Genomic DNA, 19,981 nt, shown 5'->3' with positions numbered 1-19,981 from the left:
TTAATATCCCGATTTTTTTCTTAATAGTCTATAATAAATCTTTCTTTGCCTTGTTATTAAAAAGACTTTGTATGTGTAATATTACTGTCTGCATAAATGTTCCACATATGGATGCATCATAATTTGTTCACCTTGCCCTTGTTCTCTACTATTTTGGTTATTTTCAGTGTTTTGTGATTATAAATATGCAACAGTAAGCAATTCTGTGCACAAATCCTTATTTACATTTTTAGTTGTTTCTTTTACAGAAAGGCTACTGGTTGGAAGTGCAGAGATCTGGGTCTGCCACAATTTTGCTGTGTGATCTGGATCTATGTGTCAATTGCCTCATTATAAAATGATGTATTTGAGCTTGATGGCCTTAAGCTTCTTTCCGATTCAAAAACCATCTTCAAGTTAGAGTAATAAATTACTTTATCGGAGTGGAAGCATAAAGGCAACACCAGTGTTTTGTCCTCAACAAAACTCACGGGAAAAGAGGCAACTTCCTTGGGCTTCTCACTTGGAAGAGTTCAGTGTCTTTGAGAGAGGAGGTTTTGCTTCGTAGTTTAAGTATCATTGTTCATCCTTCAGTCTCCATTCCTGATATAGCAATGATTATATATATAATTTTAAAATAGGCTTGTAGGACACTGAGCATTAAGAATATCAACTCTCCTGTGCTATGTTTGAGGATTGCTTAGCTACACTGGAAGAACTGACTGCATTACCTGTCTTCATTTTGTCTTATAGTTTTGCATTGCTTTTTGTTTTTATTTTTGCCTCTATTTTCCCCCTGTGAATTAAGCTTCATTACAGTAGTCATATAAGTGCACTGCCTGGGGATCTGGCCTTATCTCACAATTTCCTGGTGTGACCTTTTCTCAATGATGCCTCCTTACTGTTAATTTTAATATATACTGAGGCTGTATTGCATCTTACTATCTCTCTTCCAGTCTCTGGCAGGGATAAATACTGCTCAGTGTGGACAGGCTGTAAGTGTTGACTTCACAAAGCAAAGGCATCCATATGTCATTGCTGAATAGAGAAAGTGTAATCTGTGCACTCCATCTCTCTAGCTCTTCCCAGATCTGTCCTGAGTGTGTCTTCCTTGCTGGTGACAGAATTTTCTTGTTCTTACGCTCATTTTGGGAGAGGCATTAGAATCTTCACTTGGCTCTTCATCCAGTTGCTTCTCTAAGTTGAGCGGGGTGCCCATCTGGCCAGCAGAATTCTGTGTCAAGTACAGTATGGTCTCTCTCCTCTGGCCGCCATCAAAAGGCCCTTTGTTTCCTACCCCTCCCCCTCAGCCAGGATGTGGTGTGCACCCTGCAAATGATGGAAATTCTCCCATCACACCATAGCACTCAGCAGCTTTATAGAACAAGTTCCAAAAGCAAAACATCTTCAACCAACCGAAATCTTGCCCATCTTTACTTTGCCTCAGGAAATAAATCGGGGCTGGGATAATTAATCAAGTCAATTATAAACTGGATTTGGAGGGGCAAATCATTTTCCTTTGTACATGTGAATCTAACGTTTTCTTGGGTTTCAAGGAAGTTGCTTAGGAAACACAATTTTAATAATTGTGAACTTTCATTTTTAGCTTCTATGCCCACTCTTTCCCCATCTCTAGCAGTTCTAAATGATCTTCATGTACCTTTCCTGAAGAAAGCTTGAGTCCAATTCTTGAGTGTAAAATCACTGCCTAATGGGAACGACTTTGCTCTTCTGTACAGTAATGGTTCACTAACCGTGTCTGTCTGTGTGTGTGTGTGTTTAAACATTTTCATAAAGCAAGGAACGTATTTTTGCTTTATTTTAGCCTCATTTTAGTAAACATGGTTTCAGATAAGGAATGCTGACTTGGGGAATTTCTGACTTGTTTTTTCTTGTTCTATATCTGTTTGCAATCTCCTTGTCTTTTCTTTTCCTGCCCATCTCCCTCCTTTTGGGCTGTGCTTGGCTAATAGCTCTGAAGTAATTTGGTAAGAAACAGGTGGATGTAAGCTCCTAGAAGAATGTGCATTAAGTGTAGAGGTGCTTCTGTCTGTTCTTATTCCTTTGTCCCGATCCCCAGCCCTGTGATCATCATGAAAGCCAGTAGCGAGCCAAGATCTACACTTGACAAAATCCAGCTCTTTTCTCTAGATATTTGGTTCATTTCAGTAAAGGCAGGTGTTTGTTACAAACTCTGAAGTTTCGCAGAGGGCTAAGTAAAGTTCTGGAAGTCTAGGTCAGGCTTAAGGCATAAGTGAGGTCATAGGGAAACGAGGACAAAAACAGGGAGTGAGAAGAAACTAAAAAAAAGAAAACCAACTAACTGTCCACTGGGAGAAGAATAGAGCCCACCTCACCATGGTCTCCAGTCCTCTTCCCTGAGACTCTGGTTACACACCATTTGTTTCTTAATTTTAAATGTACTTATTGGGGCGCCTGGATGGCTCAGCTGGTTAAGCATCCGACTCTTGATTTCAGCTCAGGTCATGATCTCAGGGTCATGAGAGGGAGCCCCATGTTGGGCTCTGTGCTCAGCGGGGAGTCTGCTTGGGATTCTCTCTCCTTCTCCCTCTGCCCCTCTCCTAGCCATGCTCTCTCTCTTTCTCAAATAAATAAATACATCTTTAAAAAGTGTACTTATTTTTAAATAGATAACACAGTCACTTGGTTTGAAAACCAAAAAGTGTAAAGCATCACACATTGAGATTCTCCCTCCTGTCCTGTTCCCTGTCTACCCAGTCTCCTTCCTGCTCTGACCAGGAAGGCAGGTTTCTTTCTTTTACATGGATCCTTGAGGTTCCTTTAGGCATACATGCACTCAAAGTGAATACAAGTATAGATTCTTACTTGGCCATTCATTTCTTTATCCATTGATCTCCTCTCTCACATCCTCACTTTATTTCTTCTTATTCTATGCTCAGTAACTCCTGGTTGGAGCTCTTTTTTTGAGGAGCAAGATCAGTGGTCATTTGTTTTACTTATGTCTGATACCCCTGACCAGATTCATACGTGTGCTTGTCTTCTTCCCATAGATGAAGTGGAAAGTGAGAAATGGTACCTGTCTACAGACTTTCCATCAACAACCATCAAGACAGAGCCAATTACAGAGGAGCCGCCCCCAGGACTTGTTCCCTCTGTCACTCTGACCATCACTGCCATCTCCACCCCTTTTGAGAAGGAGGAACCCCCCCTGGAAATGAATACTGGGGTATACTCACTTTTCTTCCCTACACATACATTGGATCAAAAGACATGGATCCTCATTCTCCAATAAGGCATTTAACCTTTTTTGGAACTAGTGGCTCTAGATGTTTCCAAATATGTAATTGCATATGTATGTATGTATATATCAAGGATATGTTGATTTGGGATCAGCATTGATTATACCACTTCCTTTAAAGGCATTGTTCAGAAAACTAGTAGCCAAGTCCGATTTCATTTTTCCAATGATTGCTGTTACAAAATTAAGATAAATAGATGGATATCCATGGTTAAAAAAAACCCCAAACTACCCATGGGATTGATTTTTAGGCCAGTGGAAAGAGAGGAGTTAAATGATAATTTGATCCTTGGCTTGTATGCCGGGGCTGATGGAAGTGTCTGTCCTGTGTAATGTTTTCCCTTTCTCGTGCAGAGTGGAGTTGCCCTGACCCAATTCGGGGATCTCCCACTTACCAACTTTTATTGTATTATGCATGGAAAACATACAAAATTGGGCATTTCTTCCTTATTCGATTCCATGCCTACGTGCCTACCCCACCTTCCCTCTGGGTGTTTCTAGTGTCCAGTGATGGACCAGATATCATACGTGGACATTTTCTTCCAGATGTTGGAAGCCAGTCCTGAGTTTCCTAAAGTTCAGAGCCAAAGGTTTATAAGCAGTGACTCCACTGATGTTAAGTCAGATCTCCTCTGAGCAAGGTGTCCTATCTACCTGTACCTGTTTAGGAAGAGGTCGCACGGAAGCAGCAGAGCTGCCAAAGCTTCGGTGCACACTTGTTCTTAGCACTCTTTACAATCCATTTTGGAAAAGATGGGGGACTGTGGACAGAGCCCCTCTGCAGCTGCGCTCTAGAATGCCTTTCTCGTTCACTGCCTGGATCTGTTCATTGCACTGGGCTCCTAGTGTGTCTTAGTCTCCTTGCCCCACAAGATGTTAGTTCAGTAGATTTTTTAGTATGTAAGTAAGAAAGGTCAGCGTCTTGGGTCCACTCGGAGCAAGGCCAAGACCCTGACCTTTCTTACTGATTTTTATTTTTTTAAATGCTGTGTTTGAAATTCTCCCTCTAGGTTGATTCCTTGTGCCAGACTGTTATTCCTAAAATTAAGCTGGAGCCTCATGAAGTGGATCAGTTCCTCAACTTCTCTCCTAAAGAAGGTCTGTCTACTCTCCCTGCCTTCCTTCGGGTTCCCAGATGTCCATGCACAAAGGGAATGTGGGAGAAAGTGCTGGGATTAATTTGTACCATAGGCATCGCCTGCTTTCTGAAATAGCTCTGCTCTTTAAAACCTTGATTCTAAGTACAGATGTTGAAAGCTAAATTTTAATTTCCCATCTATGTTATATGCTTAAATCTTTTATCTAAATAGGTGTATGTGCTTAAGGCTTTTATGCTAAATCTTATATTTTACTTTTACTCCCAGCAGGGGTGGTTTTTTTTTTTCCCCCCAAACCTTTCCAAACCTTTATAGTCAGCTATGACTTCGGTGCTGGTGAACAAGGCAAGTGTTCTTTCTGGGTGTGAACGTGTGAATCAAGCCCCATTCTCTGTGCCACTGTGGTGAGCAGTAGAGGCCAAGATGCAAACATCCACAAAGGCACCTTGCCCTTTGTAAAGTGAATTCACAATTTGTCTGATCATTCAGTGTGTTTAAATGTTGATTTTAGGTGACAATAGTTACAAGGAGCCTCTTCCCTATTTATAAATTAGTTCATGAATCTCATTGGGCGTCCTGCCATCCATTTAGAACAAAATAATGTCATATTCAAAGTTGTCATACTTTTCGCCTTTTCTTTCTCTGTGTCAGTTTCTTTCTGATTTCTCCCTCTGGTTCTCAGATGAAGCCCATAAGTAGGAATCCTGAACACCGACCCCCCAAGTGTCATAGAGTCAAAGGAAGCTTTCTTTGCCTTTTCTTAAATTGAGATACCCCTGCGTGGCCCCTGTGCTTTAAATTTTGTGCCTTCAGGGCTGCTGTCATCTTCGTTTTTACTTATGTCTTCAGGATGAGGTTAGAAGGACAGTTCATTAGCGTGGTCAACAAATAAGAAATTCGTATGTGCGTTTGTCATAGAAAAGGCCTCTGTGTTACGGTGTATGCTTAATGTATGGGTGTTACAAATGAGCAGTTCTCATGAAAGCATAACCTCCTTCATTCCACTAGAAACGAACTCAGGATGTTATCTGTGACAATTTAATCAGGGTTGGTATTTGCCTTTATTGTCAGTAAGAAACGATTACATTTTTGAAATTAACAATACCCACTAGAATCCATATAGAGACAATATTTCTTTCCACCGAGTGTTATCCATTAGTGCCTTTACTGAGTGTTATCCATTAGTGCCTTTCAGCTTACATACTAAAGTAATTCCTTTCATTTTCATGAACACTATCAAATACATCTTGCTCTTTTAGTTTATGTTGCAGTATGCTTCAGAAAGTGTCCTAACTGGGGCGCCTGGGTGGCTCAGTTGGTTAAGCGACTGCCTTCGGCTCGGGTCATGATCCTGGAGTCCCGGGATCGAGTCCCGCATCTGGCTCCCTGCTCGGCGGGGAGTCTGCTTCTCCCTCTGACCCTCCTCCCTCTCATGCTCTCTGTCTCTCATTCTCTCTCTCTCAAATAAATAAATAAAATCTTTAAAAAAAAAAAAGAAAGTGTCCTAACTGTAACAATGAATGGCTCACTGGAGGAGAAACATTTCAAGGGTAAAGTAAGTGGCAGGCAGTCCTTCTTCATTATCCTAGATAAACAGAGAGGAGGAAATTCAATATCCTTGTATGCAGTGGAGCTTCTAGGCAAAGTAGCTTATTGTCCCCAGACCTTTCAAGTAATCTGAGACTGGCATTTCAAGTGATATTTAGAAATCTGATACCGAGGCACCTAGAGCCAGCTCAGTAGCTCTTAATAAGCAGGAAAGAGGGGATTCGAGTTTCCCTCACTTCTCCCGTCATGCCGTGTCTGGCTTTTTTTGTGGAGCACCTTCTGCTTGGAAAGGAGAAAAGTATTAGAATAATTTGGATGGTGCTAAGTGAAAGGGACAAGTAAGCTCTGGGTACACTTGGCTAGTTCTCCAGAATATAACAGCACAGTGTGGCAGACAACGGGAGCCCCTAATAGGTTTTGCTCTTGGGTTTGGTTGTTTTTCTGTTTTTTTTGGTTTTTTTCCCACCACTGTTAAAAGGTAAACTGAGGCATATTAAAATCTTGAGGAGCTTATCTGAGCACAAGTGTATTCAAATTGGCAGTGCCAAACCAGAAGGGGTTAGGAACATTCCACCAAAGGGAGCTCAGGGAGAGACTTTGCTACTTTGCTGCTTGGTTAACACTCTCAGGACTCCATTCTGGGGGGGCACGTATTTGAGGCCCCCGGAACCGTTGGCAGGAATGTTGGCACTAGAGATACAAGGATTATTTTAGAATATTTGTTAGCTTGCGGAGTACCCACAGACTCTAAAAAACCCAGGGAGCTCTTTGGCAAGACTTTGTCAGAGAAAAAGGGAAGCATCTAGTGAAAGGTACTATGTTAGAAAAAGAGGAAGAGAATAAGAAGAAAGAGCTGTGTGCTGTGAATAGCCGGTGTGTGTGTGTGTGTGTCTGGAAGACATGTTACTCATTACCTCGGATATTCAGGGATTTCAAGAGAGAGCCACCTGGTCGTTGCTTGTCACCTGCAAAGGCAGCTCTGGGTGGGATCTGGTAGGTCACTTGTGCCTCAGAAGACCCTTCCCTCCTCGGGCAGTCTCTGGTTACAGGAGAGAAGAAGAGGTCGAAGCCTTTCTGTGGCCCCAAGCACTCCTCCGGCCGAGCTGCAGCTTCCATGCTAAAGGGCTCGGTTGTCTTGGGGGCCCCTTGGGGGTGTGGGGGTGAAAGGCTTACCCAAGGTTATGCCCCTGGGCTCAGTAGCAGTGGCTGGCGCTCAAGGCATTTCGGTTTAGCGGGGATAGAAAGGAGACCAGAAAAAGGAGAGCTCTTTTGTCAAAAAGGTTGAGCTCAGAGTGGATTCTCCCTACTGGAGCCCATCCCTGCTGCCCTGGGGATGTGTGATGGATAACACCGACTGGGGCTTCCAGCAGACACGGTGTGTCTGTGACTCCCTGAGGGGAGGCCAGGGGACCGGGGAGCAGCAAGGCCCCCAGCATGCGCACACGCACACATACACACACACACACACACACACTTACTTCTTTTCCAGTGTCTGCCTACCTATCTACAGATGGATTTAGAATTTTCTGAAGGAAGAATGTCTGGTGTCTTGCCTGCGGGCCCTACCATGCACCTTCCTTCAGAAACAAATGAGCTTTTCTCAAAGTAACCATTGGAAATGCTCTTGGGCCCCAAGTTTTGCTAATTTTTTTTAAGTACCTAATCCATTAACATGGTTTACAAGTCAAACAATATCAATGATATGAAGTGAATACAATGAGAAGTTATGCAGGCACTACCACAGTCTACCCTAATTTCCCCTGCCCCCAAGACATCATGATTTTATTAATTTGTTTTTTCTTTTTCTTTTTTTTTAAAAGATTTTATTTATTTATTTATTTATTTATTTATTTGACAGACAGAGACACAGCGAGAGAGGGAACACAAGCAGGGGGAGTGGGAGAGGGAGAAGCAGACTTCTCGCTGAGCAGGGAGCCCGATGCGGGGCTCGATCCCAGGACTCTGAGATCATGACCTGAGCCAAAGGCAGATGCTTAACCAACTGAGCCACCCAGGCACCCCAATTTTATTAATTTCTTATATATTTCCCAGTATTTCTTTATGCAGAGACAAGCAAATATGAGTCTATATTTGCCTCCGCTCCTCTTTCCTACAAAAAGAGGGCTACTTTATACACGGTTCTGCACCTTGATGCCCCCCCCCCCCCCCACAATATCTATTGGAGATCTTTCCATATCAGCACATGCAGAATCTTCATCCCTTTGTTCGGCTGACCTGAGTTCGGCCGTGTGGACGTCCAGCTGTTTAACCGCCCCTGAGTCCTGCTTCGCTGCTGTCTGATGGATGAAATCCACTCTCTTTCCCTCAGCCTCCGTGGAACACTTGCACTTACCTCCCACCCCTCCCAGCAGCCACAGCAGTGACTCGGAGGGCAGCCTGAGCCCCAACCCGCGCCTGCACCCCTTCAGCCTGCCTCAGACCCACAGCCCCGCCAGAGCCGTGGCGCGGGCCCCCTCGGCCCTGTCCAGCTCTCCTCTCCTCACGGCGCCTCACGTGAGTATTCCGCGGGCAGCTCGGGGCTCAAACGCTTTCCCTTTGGTCACTTGGAACTTCACTAGGAGTGGGTGCCCTTAAGGCCACTTGACTTTTGTTCTTGTAAAGAGGTCTTAGGTTTAATTGCTAAAACAGGGTGCTAGCCATCTTAAAGAACATTATTTTAAGACCTGCCTATAATCTCACCATGCTTAACACAGTCCTCTTCCTTTTCCTGTGCACATTCCAATTATTACTTGTATGTTTTATTTCACACAGCCAGAAACATGAGGGGTAAAAATGTTGTGTGGCCTTCCTCCTCAAAATCACGTCCCAAATACTTACCATCAATTTAGATGATCCGATGGCCTACAATAGGAAATAACTTTTCAAATAAACAATCTTTGATGAACTCAAAACTTTGAGATTAAATGTTTTGTTGTTGAAAGTTCAGAAATACAGTTTAACCCTTTTTTCCTGTGGTACGACTCCCAATCCAGAGACTCAAGTTAGAAAGCATGAGTCATCCGTAAGGGCACCTTTTTCCAAATAAAAATAGGGACAGATAATTAACATTTTACTGTTCTGAAGAGTTCCTTGATCTCTGTGAAATTTGAAAAATCATAAAATTATTATCAACCTTATTGAATTTATATCACATAGAGAAAATTTGAATATTTAAAAATTCTGTAAGAACCATCTATCAATTAATATAATTTTGATGATTTAAAGTCAGTGTGTCCCAGAGTTCTGGATCTGTGGCCATGTTAAGAAATCCTCCCAATGTCACACCCCCATAGGGTGTTCTTTGTATTTCTCAGTTAGCTCTTGGTATCAAATCTGAATACCTCTACTCAGTACTAGGTGCCTTGACCCTTCCCTATTTCAAGAACTTATCCATTCTAGACAGAGTAGCATCTTCAAGTGCTTTTCAGAATACGGCCTTTGGCTTGGAATGCCCTCCTCTCTCTATGTAAATCATCCCCTTCCTTTCAAAAGGCCCAATGCAAGTGTCCTCGCCTACCTAAAGAGACACTCATGTGTCTCTTTCCCCAGACTCAAGGTGAATGCACCTTGAGTTGATATTACAGTGTAGCATTTAATTGTCCTCAGCCTTTCATGTGTATTAATTCAGTCTCAATCTTGATTACAAGCTATGACTTGAGAAATGCAGTTTGTTTTGTGTTCCATGACATTTAATGTGGGGCTCAAATGTAGTCAGCACTCAGCTTCTTTGACTATGTATAAACACATTATTCTATTATGGCCTGGATGAGATGAGCTACAGTCCTCTTCTTCACTGATGATGGACAATCTGGGACTGTCCCAAGCCAGAGACTTCCATCGGATGTGCCTGTAGGTGTATTTCTGGGAGCCCTGGCCCCTTAGCTCTCAGTGGGGGACAAGAAGTGACCCCTGGTGTGTGGAGAGCATCTTGGAAAATTGTGTTTTTGGGAGAACAAGGAAACTCTTTCATCATCAGAGCTCCAAGTGAATCCTCCATCACTCCAAGGCCATGAAATCTCAAGAGATGTGGGAAATGAATCCTGTAATGTTACTTTTGATGTTTTAGCCAGTGGGGTACCTTCTGGGAACGGATGGGTGGAGGTTTCTTCACCCTTTCCCTTGAATGATAATCCTTGGGTTGTAACCTTCACATGAGAGTGTGTTCTCCGTCTTTGCTTCCCCTTCAAACTACTCATCTCTCACCAGAAGCAGACGAGCATCCTTTTCTCTCAGACGTTTGCAAGTTTCTTTTTTTTTTTTTTTTTAGATTTTTTAAAATTTATTTATTTGACAGAGAGAGAGACAGCGAGAGAGGGAGCACAAGCAGGGGGAGTGGGAGAGGGAAAAGCAGGCTTCTCGCGGAGCAGGGAGTCCGATGCAGGGCTTGATCCCAGGACCCTGGGATCATGACCTGAGCTGAAGGCAGACGCTTAACGACTGAGCCACCCAGGCGCCCCACATTTGCAAGTTTCTTGAGTATGCCCAGTTGTTCTGCTTTGACCCTTTTTCTGCCCCTTGATCTGCACAGAAACTGCAAGGATCAGGCCCACTGGTCCTGACAGAAGAGGAGAAAAGGACCCTGATCGCCGAGGGCTATCCCATCCCCACCAAATTGCCTCTAACAAAATCAGAGGAGAAGGCTCTAAAGAAAATTCGGAGGAAAATCAAGAACAAGGTGAGCCCTTCAAATCTAGGTGCTTCTATGAGCAGATACCATGACCAGAATTAAGCCTGCATGCCCCCATTCCCCCTCTTCCCGGTGGCCAACACTGGCCAATCTCATGGGGGTGGGGGTAGGGGGACAAGGCTCAGCCTTGCCCTTCCCCTCAGTGGTGACTGTTCCTCCAGTCCCTCTGCCCATCCTCTGGGTCAGTGGATCCCAAACTGGGTGTGCATACTCCTTGGTGCCCAAGGGGATCCATTCAGGGCTGACAGGAAAACATTAGAACTCCCATTAATTTTTTTTATCTCAGCCTTTTAAGTTTCTGTTTTATGATGTACACAATATTTCCTTCTAGTGGGCATGTACATAATTTATAAAGAGATATAAATGCATTATGGGTGTTTAATTTTTTTCTTTACTAGGTTTTTGATTAAAAAAAAAATTCTGTAGTCTATTGTTGTATACCTGGATTCAGGAGTCTCCTAGCCCTAGGTCCCTACACTGCAAATCAGGACTGGTGAGGCCGAGGGGCATGGCTAGGGCACAGACAGGCCAGAAGGCAGGAGGCAGAGAAAGAAAGAAAAAGAGTCCAGTTACCACTTTTGGTCCATGTGCAGAACCAGTAGGGGGCTTATGTCTGACCAAGCCCAGCCGTCTCTGTGTATAAGTTATAGTTGAGCCAACTGAGGCCACAGAGTTGAAATCATTTATCTAAGACCACACAGATGGTTCGTGACCCACGTGTTCTGTTCTGACTCAGGCCTGCCATGCTTCCCACGCAGGGCCCAGTTTGGTGAACTAGTGACCACACAGGCTGGTTGGAACCAAGGAGGTCAGAAGAGGTGACTCACAGATGAGCCAGCAGGTTATCTAAATGAAGAGTGGCCACAGAAATGAGCAGGACCCTGGTGATTTGTGTGCTAACAGACTCCTCTCTTCCACGTACACATAACTGACTTATGGAGATGGCAGGAAGTTAATCCTTTTTTCTCCCCTTCTTTCTCAGATTTCTGCCCAGGAAAGTAGGAGAAAGAAGAAAGAATACATGGACAGCTTGGAGAAAAAGTAAGGCTCCTGCGAAACTGGGTGTGTTTATTGGGTAGTCTGCATAGGGAAACGGGAGTGCGCGAAGCTTCTGTTTTCCAGAAGTAGATGAAGTTCATTCTGGCCACCATTAAAGCTCGTTGGTTCATCAGCTATGTTTTGCCTGCCACCTAGTGGTTTTTAGAGGGGGAGGCCTTATAAGTATGGCCTTAAGTAAAAAATACACTCTCTCTTAGCAGGCATAGGTACCACACCATTTCTAACCAGAGTAAGTCCTCGAAGGCTTCCTTTCAAACAAGTGCAAATAGTAACATTCGTTCCTGTTCCTGGAACTCTGCTCAGAGGAGAGGCACTGTTTCAGCCGAAGGGAGCAGTGCTAATTAATTCCTCACACCCTAGAGAAGGAGTGTAGGCAGTACAGTGAGTCGGGCTGGTGTTCTATACATTCCGTCCACTATAATTCATGCTGCAGGCCAGCGACTTCCCACAAAACACTTGAAGGCAGCTTTTGTTCTTCTGAATAGTCCAAAACATCAAGAGGGCTATTAGAAAAACATGAATGAAATGCAGTTTGTATTAGCCTTAGAATATAGTTCTCTGGCTGGCCAACAAATATCATTTAAGATGGAAATGAGGCCCCCAACCCAGAAAGGAATCTTCCCATGTGGGGAGAGGAGTGGATCCTTGCTGGTTGTTGACATTCCTACTGAAAGTTCGTGTCTCTACATCCTAGTTTAGGTATTGGTAATTGAGCATGAAGTAGTCCCATTCTGTTCCATTATCTTCTGTAGGCTTCAGGGTCAAGATGGTCTTGGGGGCTTGCATGCTCCTGCAGCTGGATTCCTTGGCTTGAGGTGCTGGGTTTTTGTCCTCCCCTCTTGTCTGTCCCAAGCCCCTTGGCTTCCTATCAGTCCTTCTGGCCAAGACTACAGCCAGCAGCATCCAGGCCCCTGTAGTATGGGGGAGATGAATGATGGGCATTGAGAGCAATAGGGATGAGGTGAAAGAAATTGAGGTTGGAACACCCTGGAAGGACTTTACATTTTGTACCATCCCTATTTATTTTCTGGTCCTGAGGCACGTGTTACTCATCTCTCTCTCTCTCTCTTTTTCTTTTGTCTTCTTACCTTTCTCCCCAACTCAGGCTGGCCAGGCTCTGTCCCTCATTTCCCTAGAGTAGCTGATGCCCAGTCCTCCTTCTCCAAACCCCACCTGCCTCCACCCTAGCTCCTGGCTTTGCATTTGCTCAAGTGATACAACTAATTTTCTTCTCTCTTGCTCCTCTGTAGGGTGGAGTCTTGTTCAACTGAGAACTTGGAGCTTCGGAAGAAGGTAGAGGTTCTGGAGAACACCAACAGGTGAGTGTCGCTGGAGTAAGGAGCTGTTCAAACTGCCTAATGGAAGGTGGGGGAAAAGGGGGTGCAGATCCAGGACCAGAGCGGGAGGAAAGTGGAGGAGATCACACTGAAAGCATAGTTGTGGGAAGGTGCTCGGGACGACCATACTCCACCCACCTGTTCCTGCCACACATGTGCACTTGCACATGCACGCACTCACACGCACACGCACACGCACACGCACATGCATGTTCTTTACTTTTCCTAAAATACATGGCAGGAAGCTTGGAGGAGAGTAAGGATGGTAAGTCTGATTCTCCTGAAAATGTCATTCAACTTTAGAGGTGGACAGGGAGGAACTGGCCTCTTCATTGTCACCCAATTTTAGTAACAAATGGTGTTTATTCATGAAAAGAACAGAGACTAGGTTTGCTTTTTAAATTACTGCTTATAAAAATTAATGACATTTCAAACCCATTTTAAAAAGTAATTATAGGACAGAGTGAGTTAACGGGCTCTTCTAGCACTTTCTTGCCTGGTATTGTTTTTAGTACATCACAGATATTAACTCCTTTAACCTTCCAACAGCCCTGTGAGGTGGTCCTGTTAATATCCCCATTATATAGAGGAAATCACTGAGGCTCAGAATGTTTAGGTGAGTTGCCCAAGGTCACACAGTAAATGCTAGAGCTGCATTTGAATGCAGGTAGTCTGGCTCTGGAGCCTCAATATAGGAGAAACATATTGAGCATTATCCTGGGTAACACACAAGTTATGGGGTTGAAGTATACGGTTAAGAAAAAGGGGGTAAGGTATAGGGTTAAGAGTTGGGGAGTTTAATCCAGAATTTGTGTGTGTGTGTGTGTGTGTACACAGTGCCTACTTATGCTTTAAAAATTAAAATGTTCATTAGTCAGGGGATCCTGTTGCCCTTAGTTGTTATAGATCCAACAATGCAAGCCCAGAAAAATAGACTTTTAGGTAAGAAAAATATTACTTAATCATTTTAAGGCTTAGCATTAATGCCTAATAATGATTTTGCAGTTGTTAAGGGATCAGGTTAAATATATTTGGCTGTCATTTGATAATAACATTAAGTTTGGCTTCCATCTTCATGGTTTGATGCTCAGGCAGCAGGCTTTTCTTCTCATAAGTTAAAACTACCATCAGTGGGAACATTGGACATATTAACCCCACTGGGCTTCCCTCTGCATTTCTGGGAATGTATATGCTCAAATAGCAGGTCAGGTGCTCTGCTGACAGATGGCAGAAGAAGTAAATGCCACCAGCCCGAGGCGCTCTCACCTTAATCCCCTGCAGTAAAGGACGCGGTTTCCAGTACCGCTTTAGGATTCTGGTTTCATGGTTCCCTGTAGTCAGTAGTCTCCCGAGGCTTTGACCCTTCTTACCTCCAACTTCACTCCTGCCCTAGTGGATCTCTGGGTTCTGAAGCCCTACCAGAGTCTGTGTCCATCTTATTAGCATCCTGAATGCCCGTCCTAGCACTTGCTGTTGCAGAAGCCCCGTGCCCCATGTTCACGAGTGGGACAAATCTACACCACGAATTGGTGAAAAGGGAAAGAGGAATTTATTCAAGATAACCTTGGAGTTTGGTCCTGGTTCCTCCTTGTCTCGGGGCTCCGGGTGCCAGGTCTTCTCTCAATCACACGGGGGCAGCAGAGGCGCAGTATGAGCTGTGCTTGGGGGAGCCGGCGCTTGTGATTAGAAGTGTTCTGCTTCCCCGCTTCTCCTGGGAAAGGCCTCTCCTCCCCTCTCCAGGCTGACCATGCTGTATCATATTTTTTAAAAAAGAGGGAGAGGGAGAAGCAGACTCACCCTGAGCAGGGGCTCGATCCCAGGACCCTGAGATCACCACTTGAGCCAAAGGCAGACGCTTAACCAACTGAGCAACCCAGGCGCCCCCATATTTTTTAAACTTAAAAAAAAGAAACCCCACACGTGTAATATATTCCTCATTGCAGAAAAAATCAGAAACTACAGTTAAAAAAGAAAAAAAAATTGCAGTCTTTTCACCCAGAGATGTTCATATTTTGTAATATTTCATACATACGTATTCATACATATACACATCCTCTTTTGTTAAGAACTTTTTCCGTTTAAAAGAATGCAGTGGACATATTTTCATATCAGTGTATTTCTATAGAATCCTTATTTCTTTTTTTTTTTTTTTTAAGATTTATTTATTCATTTGAGAGAGCGAGAATGAGAGAGAGTACATGAGAGGGGGGAGGGTCAGAGGGAGAAGCAGGCTCCTCGCTGAGCAGGGAGCCCGATGCGGGACTCGATCCCGGGACTCCAGAATCATGACCTGAGCCGAAGGCAGTTGCTTAACCAACTGAGCCACCCAGGCGCCCTATAGAATCCTTATTTCTATCAGAATCTGATAAAGAGCTATCACGTGAGGAACACTGACATAAGGTACATCTGATCCTGTGTAACAACAATGTTTTGCCAATTATTTTTATCTTTTTTTTTTTTTAAAGATTTTTTGTTTATTTATTTGACAGAGAGAGACACAGTGAGAGAGGGAACACAAGCAGGGGGAGTAGAAGAGGGAGAAGCAGGCTTCCCGCAGAGCAGGGAGCCCGATGCGGGGCTCGATCCCAGGACCCTGGGACCATGACCTGAGCTGAAGGCAGACGCTTAACCGGCTGAGCCACCCAGGCGCCCCTATTTTTATCTTTTTAAATAATGGCCATAGTGATTTCAGTGATATTGGTTATTATAGAATATGTGTTATGGGAACATATGGTATATTCGAGCTTGGGGTCAGCATATCTCCTGTTCTTCCCTGGGAGTCAATGATGATTTTCTTCTTTTCTTCTTCACGGACTGTGTGGAAATTTTTTCCAGCATTTAGCCTTTTGGAACCTCCACTGAAGCAACAACCTACCTCATGCTGTTGGCATCCTGCTCTGTCCCCTGCCTGGCCTGTGTGTGCTCTCCTCCTTCACAACTCACCTCTCCGGGCAGACAGCCCTTCTTCTGTGGTGGCTAACAGGCAACTGATCTGTAGTCTTCCCACAGATAACCTTATCAGGGGACTCCTGGGGTTATAACTTCTAAGTAATTTTTAATGTGTTTTAGCCGGAGAGGTCAAGAAATGCAAACAGTGCTGTTCTTGTTGGGACAGGGAAGGTGGGTCTGCATTCCCTCCGGCGTCTTCCCCTCCTCGAGGGCCTCCCCCTGCTCAGAGGACACGGCACCCATCGCCGGGACTGCAGTGTAACCTTGGCAGTCTCCCGCCCTACACCTGTCATGAGGAGTTGGTGGTTTGGGCATGTGGCAGGGGAGACTTTGGGTCCCTCTGCTCACATAACACTGCGTCAGTGATGCCGTGTTTGAAGTCAGTACAGGGCTGGGCCTAATGAACACACACCTGTGTTTGTGTTCCTGGCCATGCTTCTTGGATTATTGTCCTTCGGCGGTAGCTGGACAGACACAGAACAGCTGGTCATGAACAGGATCCTGTGTCACTAGGGTGGGGTGGGAGACCTTGGGCACCATTATGTCATATGACATGACATGGTGGGAAAAGTGAGGGGATATTTCCTCGCTGACCAAATTAAAGGAAGACTATTTTTACTATTTTACCACTTCTGTGTTACACCCCACGAAGGACTTTTCTGTCTCTCTAGATGAAAATGAGCACTCTAATTCTGAGTCAGTCCTGACTTAGCAGCCACTGCCTAGCATAGCGTATTGTTGGTTTCTGGGTGTAAAGAGCCCCTTTTTTTTTTGCACTCAGGAAGCTGGAAGGGGATGAGGACAGGAAAGAAAATGAAGAAATGCTCTTAACACTTCTGCAGCCTTACCCGGGAGCCTCTCGGAGCAGAGCCAAGCAGTGTGAAAGCACCTTCACACTCGCTCTGCTAAGGTGATCCCCTAATTGCGTGCCATCAGGAAATGTGCGGGATGAGAGAGAGGCAGTTTCCCAGGGGGCCTGTCTTCCTGGGCTCAATCAGGAAATACATTTTCACTTACAAAGTCTGGGCGAGGCCCGTATGCGTGTGTGTGTGTGTGCGCGCACACGCACGAGGCTGCTGGACGATCGCGCTTTCCCACGCTCAGCACTCACCCCTCTAAGCTGCAGGCTCTCTGGACAGCCCTACCCTCGTCCCATTCCAGAGAAATCCTGCGCAGGTGACACACACTGCTCAGCCCAGCAGTTTTAGGTGTTGGTGGTTCAGGTGGCTCCTCTCGTTTTCGTATTTTGCTCTGTTGCCTCTGTTGGGCTGTGAGCCGCAGGTCCTCTCCCCCACCCTGATGTGTGGAGCCGTGTGTGGGAGCTTAGACCTGAATTGTGTGTTAGCAGAGACCGCCTGATTTGACTTCTACTCACTTCATTTTATAGAAGAGGAAACTGAGGTGCAGTGAGGTTCAGGTCATCCAAACATCTAGACGTAGAACAGGGACTAGACCTCAGCCACTTTAAGTTTTAAATTGGTGCATACCTTGATTTTTCTTCTGCTGTGCCCCTTTCTCTTTCAAGGACCACTGCCTTTCGTCAGCACAGGGCTAACTTCAACATGAATAGGAGGGCCTTGCGTTTTCGAGGACCCCACTCTGGCTCACCTCTAGCCACACGTCTCTCCATGGAAAGAGTAGTCAGCAGGTCCAAGGCGAAGTTTGCATGTGGAGCTCTCACTCTACCCCTTCAGACCCTACCCTGGTACCTGGGATTCTGGAATTCCCTGCCCCAAGGGCCTTGGCCCATCTCCAGGGCCTGTGTGGGTCTCTACCCCAAGTCTCTTCTCAGAAGGATAGACCAAGCCACCACGGGGGCACCCCCAAAGCTGATGGGGTGTGTCAGGAGTTTGAACCTTGGCTGCCATGTGCCTGAAATCCTGCATGGCGTATCAGGGCCTCTCAGCTATAATCCTCTCTGTCTAACTCCACTTGTCTTGTTCTTGGAACCTACACACAGTTCCTGTGACAGGTCTTTCCAGCTAAGTGCGCTGGGCTTTCACTGTGTCCCGCCTCTCCTCATGTGTTTACTTGGCCCCTACGGCTGTGCCCGTTTGCACTACACACTATTACCCTCTTCCTTGGGTTCCCCTGTTCTCTGTAGATTGACCGTCACTGCTGATCCCACCTACTGCTGTACCTGGAGAGGCCACTGGAGTACCAGTGAATGACGCAACTTAGCCCTCTGCAGACCTTGATCTTGCTTCAGTTTGCTTTCATTTCTCCATTATCTGTTACTTCTGGTTGTGTGAGGAGTGTAAGCTTTCTTTTCAGGTGAAAATATTTCAAACTCCAGTGGATCTTTGGGGACCAGACAGAGTTCCCCAGAGAGCCTGGAAGGGCATTGCAGTATAATTTTGTGGTCAAGTCAGCCATTCCACAGCCCCAGAAAACATTCTAGAGCTCTCTTGTTCCTGGTCCTGGTAATAGAATATTTCAGAAGTCTCCTCTGGTCCCTGCAAAACAAACCCTTTGTGATACAGCAATTACACAGGAAGAGGAAGGAGAAAATGCATCCTTGTTTGTTTTTACCCCTGCACTTAGGCCAAAGCCCCATGAACAGCCCTCAAAGCTTAAGTAAAAGATCATAAATAAATATTATTCAAAGTTTAGGGTTTTAGCACCCTGTGACTATCATTTATTTGCATATGTCACGCTTCAGTATTTAAAAGTCTTGGGAGATGGTTCGCGAGTCTCCTTACATCTTGTTATGCAGCCTGTGGAACTTTATTTATTTATTTATTTTTAAAAGATTTTATTTATTTATTTGACAGAGAGAATGAGAGAGAGAGCACATGAGAGGGAGGAGGGTCAGAGGGAGAAGCAGACCCCCTGCCGAGCAGGGAGCCCAATGCGGGACTCGATCCAGGGACTCCAGGATCATGACCTGAGCCGAAGGCAGTCGCTTAACCAACTGAGCCACCCAGGCGCCCCAGCCTGTGGAACTTTAAATTGTGTTCCACTGTATCCTAGCACCTCTCCAAATCCACCCCAGGACTTTGAGGTCGATGGTTTAGCTTTTGGACACCCTCCTCCTAACCCTCAGAAATTTAGAGACAATATCTCTAAAAGACCGGGCTGGGCGTGGGGTTGGGGAGGGATTCGTGAGGGATTTTTTCTTCAGAAGGACACGGATGCTCGGCTCTTCCATCATGAAGCCACCTGATATGCACCTATATATAATTATTTTGCATGTGTGCACTAGGTAAGCTTTTTGATTGTAATCATTTTGCATTTTATGTAGTGACCCAGATATCCCACGGGAACGAATACACCACATGCGTAACTAGTATGAGTGCTTCACAACTGAATGCATATTTACCATGAATGATATCCTCTGATAACTGTGTGTTCCAGTTGATTGTTTCATTAAAAAATTCACCCCTGACAACCCAAGTGTTTGTACAACCCACTAATGGTTCATGATTGGGAAGTTGGAAAATACTACTCTGATAGTTCCATAAGAAGGTGAGAAAAGGTCCTGCATCTCTGTAGGAGGCTGACTTATCCAGAGAGTGGTTTCTATACACACACTCGTGTGCACACACACACACAGCATAGCCCAGCTACTTCCATTTCTCAATAAGGTGTGTGACAAGATTTGATGGAAAGTGCATCTATCAAGAGGTCCTGGTTTGGAGCTTCTGGTACAGCAAGTAATTGGGAAACCCCAGTTTATTCTTTTTCCTGGGTTCTGATTTGTCACTCCAATGGGAAATCAGGTACCTAATGTTCCATGTATAACATGCGGTAACTATATGACCATTTCCTCTCTCTCTCTCTCCCTCTCCCTCTCTGTCTCTCATAAATAAAGGAAACAGGGGCACCTGGGTGGCTCAGTCAGTTAAGCGTCTGCCTTCGGCTCAGGTCATGATCCCAGGGTCCTGGATCGAGCCCCGCATCGGGCTCCCTGCTCTGCGGGAAGCCTGCTTCTCCCTCTCCCACTCCCCCTGCTTGTGTTCCCTTTCTCTCTGTGTCTCTCTGTCAAAAAATAAATAAAATCTTTAAAAATAAATACATAAATAAAGGAAACAGTAGAATACAA

At 45.0% G+C, this 19,981-nt stretch overlaps 1 protein-coding gene across 1 annotated transcript in view; it reads left to right on the top strand.

The window, feature by feature from the left end:
* The window catches only part of CREB3L2 (cAMP responsive element binding protein 3 like 2), a 108,919-nt gene that overhangs the window by 74,697 nt on the left and 14,241 nt on the right, over positions 1-19,981 (top strand). Inside the window, exons 3-8 of the mRNA XM_035021184.1 lie at positions 3,012-3,187; positions 4,270-4,357; positions 8,234-8,418; positions 10,433-10,579; positions 11,574-11,632; positions 12,901-12,969. Of these exons, the coding sequence (XP_034877075.1) occupies positions 3,012-3,187; positions 4,270-4,357; positions 8,234-8,418; positions 10,433-10,579; positions 11,574-11,632; positions 12,901-12,969 (724 nt within the window). The remainder of the gene's footprint in view (positions 1-3,011; positions 3,188-4,269; positions 4,358-8,233; positions 8,419-10,432; positions 10,580-11,573; positions 11,633-12,900; positions 12,970-19,981) is intronic.

The sequence above is a fragment of the Mirounga leonina genome, unplaced genomic scaffold, assembly GCF_011800145.1.
Source record: "Mirounga leonina isolate KUSES-001 unplaced genomic scaffold, KU_Mleo_1.0 Mir_174, whole genome shotgun sequence".
In the NCBI taxonomy this organism is placed as follows: Eukaryota; Metazoa; Chordata; class Mammalia; order Carnivora; family Phocidae; genus Mirounga; species Mirounga leonina.
This window is presented reverse-complemented; position numbering and strand designations above follow the sequence as displayed.